Below are 19,828 nucleotides of genomic sequence, written 5' to 3' on the forward strand. Positions count from 1 at the left end.
TGGCAATTAGAGGGAAAATGAACACAGTTAACTCAGAGCCACGTGAAGTTTTGTGCATTCAAAAACACCAATAGTGTTTTATTCAGAAAAATAAACAGCCTTGCTTTGAATGAGAGTAACATTCACAGGAGATGACACTTGCCATGACCACGTGAGCCAGAAACACATCCTGCCCCAACAGCACAGGAGAGGCACTGAGACCCCCAGCTCCTCCGCCATTCCCACTTACCTGTCCTCAGTGGCTGCTGGTGTTGAGTTGGTCTTTGGTTCTCCCTTCAATCAGTTTATTATTTTCTGGTGCAGCTTCTCTATCAGCCCATCTTATTTCAGCTACATACTGTGAATTTTTATTTTTTGGAGCTTTACATTTTTTCCTAGGAGACTTTCTAGTCTGCAGCCAGATGGGGCCCCTCTTCTTTCCCTTGGCTCCACTCACTGTGAGAATAAAAGCCTCCTCTGTTCTCTTTGGACAGGTTTCCAGCACTTGTAGGATGATTTATCTGGAAGGAACACTTAAGATTTTTCTGTGCTGCAACAGACACCATAGACAGGGATGTGTCTTCACTGCTGAAGGAGAGAAAACTGAGAAAATGTTTTCTCCACCACTCGTTTAAACCAAGGCAGAACTCAGGCACTCCCCACCCTGCTACCCTTGACCTCTCAAGAAGTTTTGCTCTCCAAGCTCCTTCTTTCACAGGACCACAACAGCCAGAAGGGATGTCTAGTGGTCTCTGGTCCAGCACCCACCAGCCTGGATCAGGTCATCAGCACCTTCTCTAGTCCAGACTGAACTGTCTTCCAAGGATGGGGACCCCACACCTCACTGGGCTCACTGGCCTCTGTGGAACTGTTGGATCACCCTCTCAGGTGCTGCTGAACAACCACCTTTACAGAACAGACATTAGGGAAGCAGACAGAGAGAGCACTGTGTCGACTTGGGTTGTCCTTTGGGCCCTGCTCACCTGTGGCTCTCTCTGGACAGCTGTTTCTCCAGGAAATATAGTGCTCGAGGTTGCCCACAGCACAGACAGGCACTTAATAAAAACAATTTGCCCTAATAATAACTTCTTTTAGATTCTTCCTTCACCATTCTGGTCTTTTCCATCTGTCACATGTAGGAAACTTTGCACCTGAGAGGAACTGGGGACTGCACAGGGCTTAACACCCTTAAATGTCCCACTGTACCACACTAGAAGTGCAGGTGTCAAGGTACCTCCTGGGGGAACCAGCCTGCACTGTGAACACACACTGGACAGAACATCTGACATTCCTTTTCCTGGCAAGTGATTGTCTTGCCCCAGTTATAAATACATTCTTCAGAAACACAGAAATGCATAACTTAACACCTGCCTTGACACAGGCATGGGAAGAAAACCACACTGTGACCCCAGGGAGAGCTTACACACTGTCACTGTTTCTCCTGGTCCCCGTGGTCCAGAGCCAGCAGCTGTGGTTGGGCTGTGAGCTCTGCTGCTGTCTGGTGGATCTGTAGTGTTTGTGGCTTTCTCATCATATTTAATGCTGCAACACTTGGTTTTGGGCAGGAAACACCAACCAGTGCCCTTGACTTGCAGCGACGCCAGGTTTCACCTGGCAGTGTTAGGACTGGCCTGGTGGTCCTGTCTTCTGCTGGACACCACGATGACTCCCTGCTGATCCTCACACTCCCACCCAGCAGGATTTAGGTCCTGCATGCCACAGGGTGCAGATGGGAGAAGCCTTTCCAACCAAGCAGCCTTGGCCTCATTCAGACAGGGCTGACGGATTCTGATGGATTTAGCACTCTCTTGCCTCAACGAAAACCAGCAGTTCCCCAGGCTGGGAGTCAGGGCCTGTCCTGCCCTGGGCCAGCCCGGAGCAGCGCGGAGCAGAGCGCGCCCAGGTCGCTCTCATCGTTCTCCTCGGGCTCACTGCTGAAGTTGGAGGGGCTGCTGCTGGGCAAGCTGTGCCCAGAGCCTGTGCTGAGGGATCCGTGTCCCTTCAGCTCCGTGCTCGGTGCCAATGTGTCCCGGTGGCACACGCAGGCAGGAGTTTGCTGTTGGTCTGGCTGGGACTCATTGCTCTGGCTGAAAAACTGCCCCAGCAGGGATTTCTGGAGAGTTGTCCGCAGGGTCTCACAAGTCCTCTGCTTCGTGCTGGGTTGGGTGTAATGCAAATCCAACTGCAGGACCACGTCTGTCTGGAAGGGGAGAGCAAAGGATGCCAAGTGAATCGGAGAGAGGCTGGAAGCAGAGCTCTGCTGGGTCTGCCAGGAAGAAGAGCCTTGGCTGGGTGTTGTGCAGCCTCACAGCCCCATGCTGTGGCGTGAGGGAGCAATGCTACTGCCAGAGAAAACAAGCTCTCACATACTCATACAGCTCAGGATGCTTGTGGGCCTCAGCCATGGATTTTGGGTTTCAGGACCTCTCCTGAATCAGGCCACCTCACTCAGGATCTCATCTGCCTGTTCAGGGCACTGTCACTGCGGGCATTACCCATGGGATGCTGGCATGGGGGAGAAACAGGGCAGAAGGGCTGTGCCCAGGCAAGGAACAGCATCACATCGTCCTGCCCACGGGAGAGGAGAGCATGAAAGGGAGGGATATGAACCACTTCCAACCCTGGAAGTGTTCAATGTCAGGATGGATGCAGCTCTGAGTATCCTGGCCTCGTGGAAGGTGTCCTTGCCCATGGCAGGAGGTGGAATGAGATGAGCTTTAAGGTCCCTTCCAACCTGATCCATTCTATGATTTTATGAACTAGAACACACATCATGCTGTAAAAGCCAACAGCTTTAAGCAGCAGCAGCACTCCACAGGGATCCATTCACAGCCTAGCACTTTTAGAATTTTATAAAAGATGAAGGAATCAGAAAATAACCACATTCATGACAGCCAAACCCCTGAAAGCAAAGCCTCAGCATGGGCTGTGCCTCAGATGCCTGGCTGTACAGAGCAGGCAGATGTATAATGGAGCAAGAAGATTTTGGCAGGCAATGCAGGGTCTGGGTCTCCTGTCTGCACTTAAAAGCAATGCAGAACACTTGGGAAAGGTTCAGAGAAGAGCTCCAGGAACAATCAAGGACTGAAAGCACTGCCATATGCTGAGGCACATCACGCACTCAGCAAACTGAGCTTGCTGCAGGCAGATCCAGGCAGCAGCTCGAGAGCAGTGCTGGGTGCAAGATCCACTGGCTGCACATTCAGGGAGGGGAAAAAATCAAGGGAGAAACAGGGTGCACACTGGTGTGTGAAGAGATGATCTGCTGGAAGAGACAGGCCAGGGGAGCAGCAATTCTGCCTCCCTCGTGGTCCTTAAATAGGTTGAGGGTGTTTTGAAGTGTGACACCTGGCAGCTCTCTACCTGAATTTTCTGTAGTCCACAGAGCTGGAAGGCACAGTCCAGCTCCTCCCGCTTGTACACAGAGGTGAGCAGAGTGTCCACGTGGTCCAGGCGGCTCTTCCTCTGGGTGGCCACATCATCTGTCTCCTGGCTCAGGAAAGCAAAAGGAAATGGAAGGAAATTTCAGCATCAGAATGGAGCATTGAGGCACAACTGCCCATCAAACATGCTGCCTCTGCACACAGCAGTGCTCAGGGCTTTGACTGGCACATTGGCTGCTGGAAAAGCTGCATATCCTAATGGAAGTACTACAGAGACCAAGCCATAGGAATAGAGAGATTTTACACACTCACCTCGTGCATATCAGTTGGAAGCTAAACATCCCCTGAGTGCATTTACCAGGAAAACTGGAGTACAAGAGAAGTTGCAGCAGAGCAGAAAGCAACAAGAGATGGCACCAAAACCACCTGCAGCATCAGTAGTGTGACAAGGAGGAAAAGTTTTCCAAGGACAAAGCTGGAGGAAGCTCTGAGTTGTGCCTAGTTAGTCTCCCACCATCTACAGAGCTGCCAGTTCTTGCTGAGTTACACTTAGCCAAAACAGCCTGTCTCTGTGAGACCCTCTTCAGTACCAATCCCATCCTGGAGCCACTAACAGCACAAGAAGGGACAAGGGAATAAGGAAATCACTGAGCTGCACTCCCGTGGGAGGATGAGCTGCTGCCTCAGCTGGCCCCACTGGAGGTCAGTGTGAGCCAGCACCGCCGTGGAGAGGGACAGGGACAGGGATCCCTTCCACACTGCGTCCCACAGCATCCTCAGGCAGACCCAAGAAGCGTTGGATGAGTGGGCAGTGAGGTGGATTGAGAATTGGCTGAGCAGCAGATCCCAGAGAGTCGTGATCAGTGGCACAGAGTCTAGTTGGAGGCTGTCACCAGTGGTGTCCCCCAGGGTTCTGCACTGGGCCCAGTATTGCTTAACTTCCAGTATTGCTTAACTTATTCGTCAATGACTAGGATGAGGGGACAGAGTTGCCTCCTCAGCAAGCTCACTCCCCAAACTGGGAGGAGTAGCCAATACCTTAGAGGTGAGTGGGCAGTGAGGTGGATTGAGAATTGGCTGAGCAGCAGATCCCAGAGAGTCGTGATCAGTGGCACAGAGTCTAGTTGGAGGCTGTCACCAGTGGTGTCCCCCAGGGTTCTGCACTGGGCCCAGTATTGCTTAACTTCCAGTATTGCTTAACTTATTCGTCAATGACTAGGATGAGGGGACAGAGTTGCCTCCTCAGCAAGCTCACTCCCAAAACTGGGAGGAGTAGCCAATACCTTAGAGGGCTGTGTTGCCCTTCAGAGGGACCTCAACAGTTTGGAGAGACGAACCACCTGAAATTCAATGAAGGCACATCCGGGTCCTGCATCTGGGGAGGAATAACCCCAGGCACCAGTACAGGTTGGCACTGACCTGCTGGAGAGCAGCTCTGTGGAGAAGAACCTGAAGGTCCTGGTGGACAACAAGCTGTCCATGAGCTTGCAGTGAGCCCTGAAAGCTAAGAAGGCCAATGGAATCCTGGGATGAATTAGGAAGAGTATTGCCAGTAGGTAAAGGGCAGAATCTGATGCCCAGAAGTTACACCTGAATATAAGGAAGAACTTGATTACTGAGCACTGGAACAGATTGCCCAGAGAGGTCATGGATTCTCCCTCACTGGAGATATTCAAGAACCATCTGGACACAATCCTGTGCCACATGCTCTGGGATTACTCTGCAAGAGCAGAGAGGTGGGACCAGATGACCCACGGTGGGCCCTTCCTACCTGAACCATTCTGTGATCCTACTGCCCTGCCTGTACCGGGGTCCCTTCTTGTCCCCTCAGTCCCTCTTGACAGCTCCAGAGGCAGGAGCACACAGCTGGGTCCTCTCTTCCCCTCAGCTGCTGATGTGGGGTGGATACACACAAATACATGCTCACACACACACGATTTTCATGCATGATTAGGGAGCTCACGAGGGGAAACGACGCGCTGGCTGGAGAACAAGCAGGATCAGGCTCCAAACCTCCTGGATACACCGTGCTGCATCAGTGACCCCAATGTGCTCAGGTGCAGTGTCCCTCCACGAGCAACAAGGGCTGAAAAATCCACCAGTCACTCTATGCTTCAGCAAAAGGGCTACAGGACACGAGGAAGCTGGTTAGCAGAAAGGAGCAGGAAATTAAACTACAGGACACAAGGAAGTTGGTTAGCAGAAAGGAGCAGGAAATTAAATCCTTCAGGGTGGCATGGAGAGCACCAGGAAAGACCACGCTGACCATATGGTCTGCTAGGAATGGTGTGAGAAAGGGTGCAAGGAAACTGGTACAGCTCAACAGGAAAGAAATAGGTTGTTGCATTGAGATATATTCAGCACAGTGGGCTAAAAAGGCAGGGTGCAAAAAGCCAGATCTGCTTCCAGACCTGGAAAACAGAACAGCTCTTTGCCTCAATCATATTAAATGCAATAACTTAATCAGGCAGGCCAGAAATCAATCTGAGGGCTAACTGGTTAAAGGCATCAAACCGGTGCCAAATCCTTCTTGTGATGCATAAGGACAGCAGGGAATCCACTGGGGCGTGGAAGGAGCTCTCAAAGAGGTGTGTGCAGAGGAAGGGACCCTTCTCCACCTGGGATCAGCCTCTCCCAGCGCCTGCGACCCCCTGGGCTCAGCCCAACCAGCCTCCCACCTGTGCCCTGAGGAAAGCAGCCCGGGAAGGGAGTGGCCAGGGACTCACAGTGGGCTGGCAGAGCAGCAGGTGAGGGTCAGCAATGTGGGCAGGGGGCGACTGCAGCTTGGCACACACGTACATCAGGTTGGAGAAGAGCCGCACCAAGTGGAGCTCCACCCGGGCCCCACAGCGGAAGGTCACTGTTCTGCTCAGCGGCTCTGGAAGAGAAATCCAAGAGGGATCAGCTCCTTGGAAGGGTCCACCAGGACCACAGGGAGGAGCACCAGGACCCCCAGCCTTCCCTCTCCTCCCCACACCCTTCGTGGCTCACCGTGGCCGTGTCCCCAGTGCTGGGCAGCGGCTCCCGACGCACGGATGGGATCCGTCAGGGACCTGCCTTCCTTCAGAGTGTGCTTGATCTCCATCACCTGCTTCCCAGTGACCAGGGGATCCCGGCCCACGTCTGTGGGAGAGAGTTGGAGGCACAAAGGTCACTTCAGGCTGCTTACTGGTCTCGCTGCCTTTCAGATCCTACATGATACATCTCCATACTCCAGCCAGGCTACTGAAAGCTCCCGTGGAGCACGGCCTGTGGTTTGGATTTTGGGGAAGGATGGCTGACTGGGATAGGATGGTGCAGAGCCACTCAGTCTCTGCTTTCTCTTCTCACCTCTGCTATCAAAGCAAGTGCGGGATGTTTGGCTGGCTGACTGGGATAGGATGGTGCAGAGCCACTCAGTCTCTGCTTTCTCTTCTCACCTCTGCTATCAAAGCAAGTGCTTTCTAGCTCATCCCTCACCTTCTAACACATCCTCCAGCATGTGTGTAACCTTCTTCTCCTGCAGAATGTGTTTCTTCAGGTACTTCATGAAGATCCCAGAGCTGAACTCCCCATCCTGCAGTTCAAAGGCTTCTGCATCTTCGCTCCTGTATGAGAAAGGACCCGTCCTCACATTTCTGCACTGGGCATAAAGCCCTGGGGGGAGTCAGGGCTTGCTGACTCCATCCAGACTCTGTTGGCTGAGTCTGTTAGCTCCCCAGGGAATAACAAAGTGCGTTTGGTCCAGGAAAGGGTGGGAAGAGCATGGGATGGAAAAGAGCAGTGGAAGTGGATGGGATAGGAAAGCCTAAGCAGGTGGTTGGAGGTGAAATGTCAGCAAAGCTGGCGCTGGAGCATTGAGCAACACCCATCATCTCAGGAGGCTTTAGGTGGGCTGCTCATGGCACATGCACCTGAGGAATCAGGGTCAGGCCTGAGGGATGGGTGACAGGAGCTGATGACACCTTCATGCATGACCTGTAACTGATGCACATGCCACCATGAGTGATGGCAGCAGGAAGGATGGAAGTGTCTGAACAGCAAACGCTGCAGAGGAAGAGTGAGATCCACAGGAAACACAAGAGAAGCCCTCTCCAGCCTCCTGTCACTGTGATGAAAGGATGAGAGGAGGTATGGCTGGGCCAGCCTTTAGTCCCATGGGCTGGTGTGGAACAGAGGAGAGCACTTACGTGGCATAGCCATAGACAGTGTTTCCCCAGGGCTCCAGAGGCTGCACCTGGGAGAGGGCACGTCCTGGGTTGTACCTGGAAGAAAAGGCAAAGGCACCAGTCAGTGTCAAGGACATTGTCAAATGAGGGGAACAGAGTCCACATACTCCCCCACATCTATCTCCTTAGATCATCCCTCACCTCAAACACAACCACCCATACCACCTGGGCAGCCAAGAGAGCCACCAGGAGCCCCCAAAAAACCCAGACCACAGGGAAATGAGTGCATGGGTCCAGCTGTGACCTATCTGCACAGGTGAGCTGTTCCCTGCTCCACACCCAGGTCTGGTTTCCATCAAAAAAAACCCCACATCCTGGTTGCACTGAATGGTCAAGCCTTGCCCATCTGCTTGCAGGCAGACTGACCGGCTGCCTCCAGTTCACTCCACTGCTCGGAGCTGTTCCCAGTCACACGGTGACAACAGCCAGACATAGAGGCAGTGTCACCATGCAATTCAATTCCAGCACAGCCTCCTGGGGCTGAAGCTGGCAGAGTAAGGAGAGCAGAAGGGATGGTTGTGTTGCCAGCAGCCAGCATGTCACCCACTGCTGGTGGCACAAGCTGGAGATGTTTAATGGCAGGATTCATCTGGCTTGTGTAAGTTGTCTTAAGGATGATCAGAAGAGAAAATGTGGGAAAGGAGATATGCTTCTGAGTATTGAGATTAATCTGCTCCTCAGTTGCTCCTAAATGAATGCAGAAATCTGTGATTCCAGGCCCAAGGATAAATCAGGGAATTCCTGGAAGAGGCAATCGAATTCACCCAAAATCAGCATATAAATGTACAAGGCTACACACAGGCTCTGCATTCCTGGTTCCTCTGCTGAAGCTGAACATCTGCTCCCACTTGGCAAAGGGGGATGTGTTTCTCGCTGCCTTGGTGTTTCTGATGCCAGCATATGGGGTGAGGAGACAATCTGGGTGAGCTCTCTCAGCACACACACAGCTCCTCCCAGCCGACAGACCTGCAGCATCAGTCCAGCCAAAGGGTGCTGGGAAAGGTGGTCCCAAGGGTTTGGTTTTAAACAGCAGTGTAAACACACAGAGCTACGAAATCCAGATGCTTTCCTGAGCTGAAATGGTGAGTTCTCAAGAAAAATGAGCTCAGGACAGAGCTGGCACACCAGGTGTGCCAGGGAAGCATCACACTCTGCTTGTGGCAGCAAGAAGGGACAAAGGGGATGCTTCACTCCAGGGCATTCAGGGCAGGATCGAGGGACATCAAGCCCCAGTGACGCTGGCAGTTCAGAGCTGCAGGAGAAGTCCCAGCACAGCCAGCCCTAAGCTAGTCAAAGAGAACATCCCCACCTCTGCAGCTGAAAGGCATCAAAGATTTATCATCTCTCCAGGGGCTGGCAGCTCTTTCAGGGCTGCACTATCAAAATCCCTGTCATCTTTCTGGTTCTTAGTGCAGGAACCACAGCAGGAAGAGGGAGACTTTCCTGCATCTGCTCTCCAGGTCTTTTCTGACCTGTAAATCTGCCTCAAGAGACTGAAATAAATGAACTAATGACAGCTTCTACTGAAACAGTCCACCCACCTCTGCTGAAATTGGACAAGGTGTAATTTTCTGCAGCAGGATAGAGGTCTGCAGGCCAAGGAAGGATGATGGGCTTTCACAGACAGCAGGAAAACGCTGATCTCTGACATCAGCAGCAGCTGCTTCACAACAACCACTTCAGAAGGATTTAAGGCCAGTAAAAGCCAAGTAGCAGGGCTTAAAATCTTTCCCCCATTGTTCTGCACTCTTCTCACTGAGATGTTAACAAGAACTCAGCCAGGAGAAGAGGTGACCTGAACACCCCCAGCCTGAGCATGTGAGAAACACAGACCAGGAACACACACAGTCAGTGAGACCAGGTCAGGGGGGTCAGGCTTGAAACACAAAAGATAAAACCCTGTGCTGAGTTTCAGCCAACAATTTATGCCAGGCAGAGCCATCCCTCCACAGGCAAGCTGCCTGGATTTGCCAGGCTTCTTCACCTCGACACATCAAGGCAGGGTGTCCAGCTCCTTTTCTCCAGCAGGTCTCAGACAATGTCTGATGCTCTGTGCACAAATACATGACCAATGTCTTCCCAGGACATCCTGCAGGACCTGATAGTCTTGCTGATTTTGTGACACAGATGATAACCCTGGTTGGAGGTTCAGCAAATGTAGGAACACTCCAAGGATTGTGTAGGGAGCCCATGGCTGGGACTGCCTGCTGTTCCCTCCCACCCCTCGGAATGCCCAGCCCAGGTGAGGAAGGGGGAAGAGCACACTACCACTTCCTGCAGGTGTCCAGCAGGATGATATTCAGGGCTGTCTGCTGCTGCTGCATCTTCTGGAGGATCCTCTGCACGCTGATGCAGTTCTCAGGGGCATAGGGTTGTGGAGCATCAACAGGGACCATGTAGTTCCTTCCTGAATGTTCGTATCCATGCCCAGCATAGTAGAATATAGCTGGGAACAGGGAGAAGAGAGGATGAGACAGGATGATAACATGCAGGTCTGTAACATGGCCATGTCCCACTTCCTGTCCTGAAAGGATACTGGTGCAGGGAAGACTTAGACCAGTAGCACCTATGCAACTGCAGCTACATTGACCTCACCACCTCAACTTCTTTCCAGTTCATTCCCTTCAGCAGAGCAGGAAGCAGCCCCAAGAGGCTCTCCTATACTTTTGAATTTCAGCACAGCTCATCACCTAAAGTCACTGGGTTTACATATTCCCCTAACCATCTGTGCTGCAATACCCAGGTTCAGCACTGCCAGGCTGAATTGTACCTTGGAATGGAGTTTTGGTTAATCCTCAGCTCTTTGCAGGAATATGACAACAGAAAAGGATTTTACCACAATGGAACATACATTAGCAGCTTTTTTAATGAGAAGCTCCTCAGCTTCCTAGTTTTGGAGGAGAGACTGTGATGGAGAACAGTCTCCAGATTTCAAAGGTCTAACTGTATTCACACACCTATCAGCTGGTGAAAAATGAGATAGAGACAGAGAGATGTGAGTTCTCCAGAACACATGGACCACTTGCTTCAACTACCTCAGGCCAGACACCAACCCGGTTAGGCAGGAGAGTCGTCAGACTCATCCAGGTGCTGGTAGAAACTCCAATCCCCAATAAGAATGTAGGTTTTTACTCTTAAGAACATGAAACTTAGTAATATTTTCTGCCTGGGTGGGAAGCCAGCACTGGAAAGCTTGGCATGGCCCAAGCTGGTGCTTCTTCTCTCCAGCTCCTGTTGGGCGAAAGGTTTTCCTCGTGCACAGGAAACCCCATGTGGGCTGCAGCTTCCCAAAAGGAAGAGATTTGGCAACCCAAAAGGAAGCTGCACAGTGGCTGGCTGCCCTTCCCCAGCACCAGCAACACAATTTAAGGGTTGCTGGTTGCTGAAAGCAACTTGGGGAACTGAAATGGGTTAAAAATAGCTCTGCGATGTGACGTCGACAGTTGTGCTACCGCAACTGAGGAGTGAGAGGTCAGAAATGGGAACTAACAGCTAAGAGGCAACAGCAGGAGAAATCCTCCAGCTGCCAAAGCCCATGCTTGTGAGTAACCACTACTCTGTTTTCCCTCCACTCTTCCTGCCCCTGGACTTGGCAGGACACTTGTTTCAATCTCCAATGCTGTGAGGGATGCAGGGAATGGGGCAAGAGCTGAAGGACTGAAAGCATGACCTCAGTGCATGGAAAATGGAGAACATGATCTCACAGTCAAGAAGGCCTCAAGTCACCTTTGGTTTCTGTTCTCAGGGGACAGTGGAAAGTTTCTCAAGTGGCTGTTTCCACAGGTGCCCATGGGTTTGGGTTCCTCTTCTTGTGGATTGCCAGCCAGGGACAAAGGGTTCTGATTTGCAGAAGCTTTAAACTTTTGTAACTTGCAAATCAAAGCCACAAAACCCTTCCCTGAGACTAGAAAAGAGTATAAAACAGGAAGCCTTCTAGAAAAATTAAATGCAGGCACTCCAGATTGGGCCTCTGAAGTCATCGAGCACTGGTGGCTTTCGTCTCCCTGCCTCTGCCCCTGTATGTGCAAGGGAAGTGATGATGCCTGGTGACACCCGGAAAAAAATGAAATTTTACAGAAAAGCCCACAAAGAATGATTCAATCCTTCAATCTTCTAACTTTTGAGGCCTTACTGTGTACCTGACTACACCACCAAGTGTTCCCCATGCTACAGAAACCACAAAGACTTGTGTTCAAATCAAAAAAGACCTGAGATTCACATCAGCTGAGCAAGTTTTCCAACCTTTTCTGGACTTAATGTCTCCTCCTGAACAGGAAAGTCAACAATTTGCCCAGAGAAGCAAAGCACTTTTTTATTCTGAGCTTTTCCCACATGATGTGAGTCAGAACTACTGATCACAGACAAACTTCTGAGTACCAAATTAAAAAGGGGAAGCTCCAGGCACTGTTTATAATGCAGGAAATGTCAGCATGAGTCTCAATTAAGGAATGACTCCATATCCCTAGAACTTCACTCGCAACTTTCTGCTCTTGTTGCATTTCCGATGTTATTTTTCTGACTTGGGACTTTTTAGTACACTTGAAACAACATCGTGGGGGATTCCTTGTTTGCCTGAGGGTGGAACAATCAGATCACTCAGGGGATATTTGGTGCCTTCCAAACCTCTCTGCAGCTTTTCTAAGAGATCTGGAGGAAAAGCAGCCAGATGAGCCACCACCTCCAGATGGCTGGATCATAGAACCATAGAATCATTAAGGTCGGAAAGATCTCCAAGATCCTCAAGTCCAACCTTGGACTGAATCCCACTCCTCCCACTAAACCATACTGTGCAGTGCCACATCCACTCAGTTTTTGAGCACTGCAGGTCCAGGGTCTGGGAGGAGAGGGAGAAGTGTTGGGATGGTCTGGAGATGTGGAAGTGGAGGAAGGTCTCACAACAGCCTCCAGTTCCTGGACAGGCAGTTACAGAGACCACAAAGCCCAACTCCCCTTGCTGGCGTGGACCACACAAGATGAGCAATGAGCACCAACCCATGGAGGGTCATGTTTGACAGGAGGAAAGACAGTTTTCCACCAGTCAGTCCTCTCCTCCCACTGTGTGGCTACACAAAGCTCTCCTGACTTCAGCTGTGGTAGCTGCTACACAGGAGATGGCACCTCCAGGTTCTTTAAGCCAGTGCTTATGAAAACAATGGAAGAACCATGGATTAAATGCTATTTGGTCCCCATGCGCCATGGATAGAGGGTAGGAATGGCAGCTGGGTTGACTTGAGCCTGGGAGATGAGGTAAAACCTGAGATACAAAGGGATTTCAGAGAGCAACCATGAAAGGAAACGCCAAGTGAAGTCACAGGAATATGCTGTCATCGCTGACGTGCTCAGCTGGAGTGGCCATGACTGTGTACAGCCCTTCCCACCAGCTCAGCCTCCCCTGGTGAGTCAGTGCTTCCAGGAATGAGGTGGCTCTGCAGCAGTTCCCTTGTTGCCATGTCTCTATCCATTGCACAACCTCCAAACTTCATGCCAAGTGCCAGGCTGGACTCAGCCCACGATGACTTTCACTGTCTGGGTGCCACAGAGCTGGGGGATAAGTGCCACAATGAGGTTTGGAAGCAAAGAAAAACACCTGCAAGGTGTTATCAGGGTATCTGTAGGGCTGGGAGACCCTCAAGGACCCCAAAGATGCTACTTCCACCACCAAATCTGAACACCTGCTTTAAGACCCACAAGATGTGCTGGTTGGGTTTGTGTTTGAGGAATACTTCCCACTGAGAACAGTGTGCAATAAGCTTGAAGCCCAACCTCAAAGCCATCTGCAGCTCTTCTGTGAAAAGGCTGTCAGGAGCCCAAATTAGACCTTCAGGAAAGACCAACGAGGAAATCATGGCCAGATGCAGCAGTCAGGGCTCAAAAGAAGCTCCTCTCCTCACACAGGAGAGCAGTGGGGGTGAACAGTCTCCTCAATTTTGTCTTCTAAAGAAAAACCAAAACCCCTTTTCCCCTTCACTACCAGCAGCACTGACTCCCCAAAAGCTCAGTGTGAACCCATGCTGTTGGGGTTGGAGGTGAGCCAGGTGATGGAGGAACACCAACTCTGCCTGGCTGTAATCTGGCCAAAACTGAATTACACTTATCCAGGAGCTTCTGCCAAGCCTGGCACCACTATGGACTGTGCTGCAGGTCTCCCTTGAGAAAGCAAAGTTCAATTTCTTCTCTTTTAATTCAACAGCTGTATAGAAAATTGCCAAATCCCTGCTCAGCACAGGCAGGTGGCCCAGCTGGTCTTGCCTTACCATAGACTCCCTTCCCCAGGAGCTGCAGGAACCGATTGACTGCTGTTGCCATCTCTGCCTTGTTCAGATCCAGGAGGGAGACAACCTGGAAGTCCAGCTGCTCCAGGAGACGACCCAGCTCAAACACATCCCTGACAGGAGCCATGAGGTTGGGGTGATGCTGGTAGTGGTTGTTGCCCACTAGAAGTGCGATTTTACCTGTAGCTAAAATGAACACCAAGTGACAAAGCTGTAAACGCTCAGCAGGAGGCAAATTCTCACCTCATCCTGTCAGAGTGAGGATGCAGCACATCTATGAAAAGGTTTAGGCAGGAAGGATAGATCCTAGGCTGCTGCAAGCCTAGAGCACACTCCAGAAAGCCCTCAGCTTTCTGAATGTTTTGACAGTGTACACAAACCACTCTTTCGACAGAAAGGTTTGAAAGGTTTTCACTTGACAACCAAAATCCCAGGAGTGCAGCAGGTTCTGCTCTGCCTGCCCTACCTAAACCTCAGGTCTGCTGTGCTCGTGGTTTGTGGGAGGGAAATCCACTGAGCCAGGCTAAGGGGTCCTTTCCCTCACAGGGCTGAAGGAGATAAACCTTGAGCTCCTGCTTTGATTTTATCCCCACTTCCCACTGTAGAAAAAAGGGATTTATTTCACTCAGCAGTGGTGGGAGGGAGAAGCTTTTCCCTGCTCTAAGGAGGTATTTCAAGGAAGGGAAAAGGTGTCATGTGAACAACACTCTTAAACTCACTTGGTAGTCATGGAGGTCAAGATATGGTTACTCATTAAGAACAATCTTACTCCACTTAACTGAGAACAATCAGGGCTTGGCAGGGGATGGGACCCATCCTGTGCCATGCAGCTCTGATCCCAAATGCACAGAGCCCACAGCAATGTGGGCATAAAGACCTCTGCAGGAAAAGCACTGCCATTCCCTGTCCTTCCATCCACCCTGGGGCCTGGCTTTTCACTAAGGGACTAAGGGCTCAGGAAGAAAAGATGACAGTACTCACCAAAAAACTTTTCAGAGCCACACGTACCTGGGAAAGAAAAAGGGAAATGATAAGCCTGTGCCCAGCATCCAGTGCCAGGTCTGAATCCTGTTCCAACACCCCCAGAAAAGCATAGCTGGATCAAATACACAGAGCATCAGCACAAGCAACACCCCTCGGGCAAATTCTTCACAGACTGACTGTTAACCTTAAACACCGTGATCTGACTTTAGGAGGATTTATGAAATCCTGCCTGATTTATGGCATCCCGAACAGCTGGGAAGCAAAGCCTGGAGAAGGGGCAGGTCAGGGAAGAAGAGCCAGGAGATTCTCATGCCTGAGCTTCGCAAGGTGACTCACCCATACCCTCACTGCAGGGAAAGCAAAGGAAACACAGCGACTCAAGGTCAACAAAAGCTCCAAACCAGAGTTTCTCCCCATAAATGTCTGGTGCAGAGGAAGTTGCCCTGTTTGTTTTTGATTGCAATAACATTCCCAGAGTTCTTCATCTCCCTGCTGTCCCTTTCCCTGCCTTTTAGCAGCTCCAAATGTGACTCATTCTGGGGACCTCCACAAACTCCCCTGCCTGAGCACTTCCAGCCTCTTACAATCATCATTACCCCAACAGCTCCAGCTTTTCCTATTTAAATTTGAAATAAATTATAAAACCCAGCCCAAGAGAAAATTCTAAAACCCTACAGGCTCTAAAAGAATAAATTAAGGATAAATTGCATAGATGTCATGGGTCTGGAAGACCTTTAGCCCCTGAAGCAGTGCTGCTGATGCATCAGGGATGCCTGGAAGACCACTGGAACAAAACCACTCATCCTTTTCTGCCACTGACAGGAGTCTGTTGCATGTTACAGGTCCCCAGCTGTAACACTTTGAACCCAACCCAATCTGGTGTCCTTGTCTGCCTCCCTGGATGCTCATTTCTCACCTGCGAAGAGGCAGGCAGAGTATTCTCTGCCTATACAGGATCAATTTGCACTCTGGACCAATTTTAAGGCCAGGCTAAAAGGCAGGATGGGAAGCTTATGGCACAGAAAAATCTCTAGATGGAGTAAAGAGCCAGCAAAGCCAGCCTGTGCTATTCCTGTCTCACACAGGGCAAAGGCAGAGGGCCAAAGCAGTTGGCACACTGGAGGTGGAGTGTGCCTGAGGCTCTGGAGACATATCTTCTCCTCAGGATCCATCAGGATCCAGCATCAGCCCTGAGCTGCCAGCCCGAGGGGCCTGAATCTCCCCAAAATAAACAGCATCCTCTCCAGTTCTGTGTCTGAGCACATCATTTCATCTCAGAGAGGCTGGAAATGAGTTTGGGAACATGAGCCTGCCACGATTTGGCTATGGAACAGTGAAATCAGCACCTTGGCAAGGCAAGAAACCCACAGGGAGCAGCTGAGAGTGCTGAGCCTGCCCTAGCACAGCAGGTGTCAGACTGCAGGACCAAACAGTGTCCCACCCACCACACAGTGCAGCACCAGCTTTGGGGTGCTGCCTGCCTCTGCTGCCTCCTCCCTGGGAGCCCCAGTGCCCAGGAATCCTGTTTACTGCAGTCCTTGCTCACCAGCTTAGTGCTTCCAGACAAGACCACTAAATTCCTTTCTGCTCTCCAATACTTCTCACACCAGAAGTTGACATGCCACAAAGTGATGTGGGTTGGCTCTGCTCACCTATGTGAACGTCCACGGCGCTGGTCCAGTGCTCTCCGTGGCTGTTGGAGGCACAGCAGAGGTATGTGCCAGAGTCACTGACCTTGGTGTGGGTGATCTAGACAGATCAAACGTTAAATCCCATTATTTGTGGTGAAAGCCTTCAGGCCCTGCTGGGATCTGCCCAAGGCACCCACATTCCTGGAATGCAAAGTATTTTTCCCACTGTTTGCTGAGACTTTGCCTCACAAAGAATCAGGACAGGGACAAGACCCAGAGAAGTACTGACTGGCAAGGATTCAGGTCCTCCAGCCCAGCCTCCTGCTCAGAGAGGGACTAAAGCCACCACTGGGTCAGGTTGGCCATGGCTTTGTCTAGTCAAGGCCAGAACACTTGCAAGGACAGAGACCTCGCTGCCTTCCTGGCTCCAGCACAGCATCACCCACTGCCAAACAACCTCTTCCTAGTGCCCAGCCTGAACTTGCCTGTCAGAAGTCAATCTGAGGCCACTGTCCCCTGTAACACCACCAACCACTACGGAGAAGAGGCTCGATCTCTCGTCCTTGTACCCCTGATGTGACACTCCAGAAGGAAATCTCCTTTCTTGCTTCAAGACAGCACTGACTGACACTTAGCCAGCGACTCAAAATAAACCCAGCCCTTCTGCTGCCTCCCTGACTCTTTTCTGTTGGGAATAACCACTGTTCCTTCTGGTTCTCCTGCAGGCAGAGACAGCATTCCCACAGCTCCATCACTGCACACACAGACAATAGCTGTTCTCATGCCTCTGCTGCCAAAAGGCACGAGAGACATGCTGAGAGCCCCTGATGCATCTATGGATCAGTTACCTCTTAGAGGAACATCCACAGCTTTGAAAGAAGCCCATGAAACATATTCCCTCTTCACCCAGAGCCCTCCAGACAGCTCTCCAAGCAGCAAGGTAATACGTGGAGGACTTTCTCACAATCAGCTTCTCCCATCCCTCACCTCAGCAGCCAAAGCTTCTGAAACATCACCAGACAACTTTACCCGGAGTTTTTTGCTCTTGTGCCGTTCCAGCAGGTTCCCATTGCGGTACCACTGGTAGCTGGGGGCTGGGACCCCCATGGCAGCACACTGCAGCTGTAGTGGCTTCCCCAGCTCCACCTGCTGCTCCGTGGGGTTGAGGACAATGACAGGCTCTCCTCGCCACAGCCGAGGGGGCAAACCTGCAAGGCAGTGACACAGAATTGGTCCTTAAACAATGGCCATTTTTCACTGTCACTGCGGCACCTTCCTGCTTTGGGAGCAGGGAATCCTTGGGAGCAACACCTGCTACAGTAAGTGCCACACCAAAGCCCTGCCTCTGGCCTCCTAAATTGCCTTTGCCCTTTGCTGCGAAGGGCGCAGTCAACATGCTGCGGCCAACCACACCCTGAGTTATTTTTGGTCAGCTTTCAAATAGCCAGATGGGCTCTTCCAGTTCCACATCCAGAGTAACTCTGGGAAACCCACGGTGAGTGACCAGTAGGAGGTGCAGGTACAAACCAGGCTGGACAGGGCTTGGAGCAACCTGGTCTGGTGGAAGGTGTCCCTGCCCATGGCAGAGGGTGGAACAAGATGAACTGCAAGGTCCCTTCAACCCAAACCACCCTGTGACTCCATGATACATGAAGAAGGCAGAAGATATGCTTGTACCTCTGGCAACACACTGATGGACCTCCACCTTCACCCAGTTGGAGAAGACAGCATTTCTGCTGAGGTCATTGACTCTGCAGGTGTAGAGCTGGGTCTGCTCTGCAATGATGGGCAAGTCTTGGTTGGTAGCTCCAGGAATCTGGCAGCACTCAGACTAAAGGGAAAGCACAGGCAGTGGGTACCAATTCCCTCTCACTGCTGGCAGCAGAAGGCACTAGGAAGTACCTTGTAAGAGCAGTAAAAGTGGAAATTCCTGATTCCTCTCCCACCATGTACAGGAACACAGCCAGGTGCCATACCCAGGGCCACTCTGCTGCCATCCTTACCTGGTGCTGACAGAACCACTGGTACTGTAGCAAGGTGTGTCCCTCAGCTCGGCACCTCAGCGTGAAGGAGTATCCCACCGGGACAGAGACGGACACCGGCTGCTCAGTGATCACAATGGCTGTGGGGAGACAGCGTGTGGAGGTAGAAACAACACCACAGGCACAGCCCAAGGGCTCACTCCCACCCAGCCAGGAATGCTGGGCTTCCAGAGAGGCACCCACCCCAGCAGGAAGGGAGGTTTGGAAGAACTGGGATGCTTCTGTGCCTGGTGAATAGATGGAAGGATGGATGGAGGGATGGGTGGGTGGACAGATGGGTGGACGGATGGACGGGTGGGTGGGTATGTGGACAGGAGGGTCCATGGATTGAGGGTGAGTGGATGGACAGGTGGGTGAATGGATGAATGGGTGGGTGGGCACACGGACAGGTGGGTCAATGGATGGATGGGTGAGTGGGTGGATGGATGGATGAGTGGGTGGGTGGGTACATGGACAGGAGAGTCCATGGATGGAGGGTGAGTGGATGGAGGGACAGATGGGTGGATGGATGGATGGATGGATGGGATGGGTGGATAGGTGAATGGATGGATGGGTGAGTGGGTACATGGAGAGGAGGGTCAGTGGATGGAGGGCAAGTGGATGGATGGACGGGACAGGTGAACAGATGGGGGTGGATAGACAGATAGGTGGGTACATGGAGGGGAGGGTCAGTGGATGGAGGGCAAGTGGATGGATGGACGGGACAGGTGAACAGATGGGGGTGGATAGACAGACATGGGTGGATGAATGGACGGGACAGGTGAAGAGATGGGGGTGGATAGACAGATAGGTGGGTACATGGAGGGGAGGGTCAGTGGATGGAGGGCAAGTGGATGGATGGACGGGACAGGTGAACAGATGGGGGTGGATAGACAGATAGGTGGGTACATGGAGGGGAGGGTCAGTGGATGGAGGGCAAGTGGATGGATGGACGGGACAGGTGAACAGATGGGGGTGGATAGACAGATAGGTGGGTACATGGAGGGGAGGGTCAGTGGATGGAGGGCAAGTGGATGGATGGACGGGACAGGTGAACAGATGGGGGTGGATAGACAGATAGGTGGGTACATGGAGGGGAGGGTCAGTGGATGGAGGGCAAGTGGATGGATGGACGGGACAGGTGAACAGATGGGGGTGGATAGACAGACAGGTGGGTACATGGAGAGGAAGGTCGGTGTACGGACAGGTGGGTGTGGAAATAGATGCCACGGGGCTCCTCGGGGTGCTCTCCCAGCTGCTCGGTGCTCACTGCCCATGGCCCCGCGGCCGCTCACCTTCCTGCATCGCTCCTCGGGCTGCTCCTGCCCGGCCGGGCCCGCGGCGGCTGCT

General features: G+C 51.8%; 1 protein-coding gene across 1 annotated transcript; it reads right to left on the reverse strand.

Moving 5' to 3' along the window:
* Positions 1–1,825: 1,825 nt before the first annotated feature.
* LOC103803903 (mucosa-associated lymphoid tissue lymphoma translocation protein 1 homolog) lies at positions 1,826–19,783 on the reverse strand. The gene is made up of 14 exons (XM_009076482.1): positions 19,774–19,783; positions 18,461–18,579; positions 18,135–18,288; positions 17,487–17,665; positions 16,479–16,575; positions 14,824–14,850; positions 13,825–14,028; positions 9,839–10,016; positions 7,532–7,606; positions 6,822–6,949; positions 6,354–6,485; positions 6,089–6,240; positions 3,343–3,468; positions 1,826–2,179 (listed from the first exon to the last, which is right to left on the reverse strand). Exons 1-14 carry the CDS (start codon positions 19,781–19,783, stop codon positions 1,826–1,828), a joined length of 1,935 nt encoding a protein of 644 aa, XP_009074730.1.
* Positions 19,784–19,828: the final 45 nt, after the last annotated feature.

Source organism: Acanthisitta chloris, unplaced genomic scaffold (assembly GCF_000695815.1).
Source record: "Acanthisitta chloris isolate BGI_N310 unplaced genomic scaffold, ASM69581v1 scaffold2236, whole genome shotgun sequence".
Taxonomy (NCBI): Eukaryota; Metazoa; Chordata; class Aves; order Passeriformes; family Acanthisittidae; genus Acanthisitta; species Acanthisitta chloris.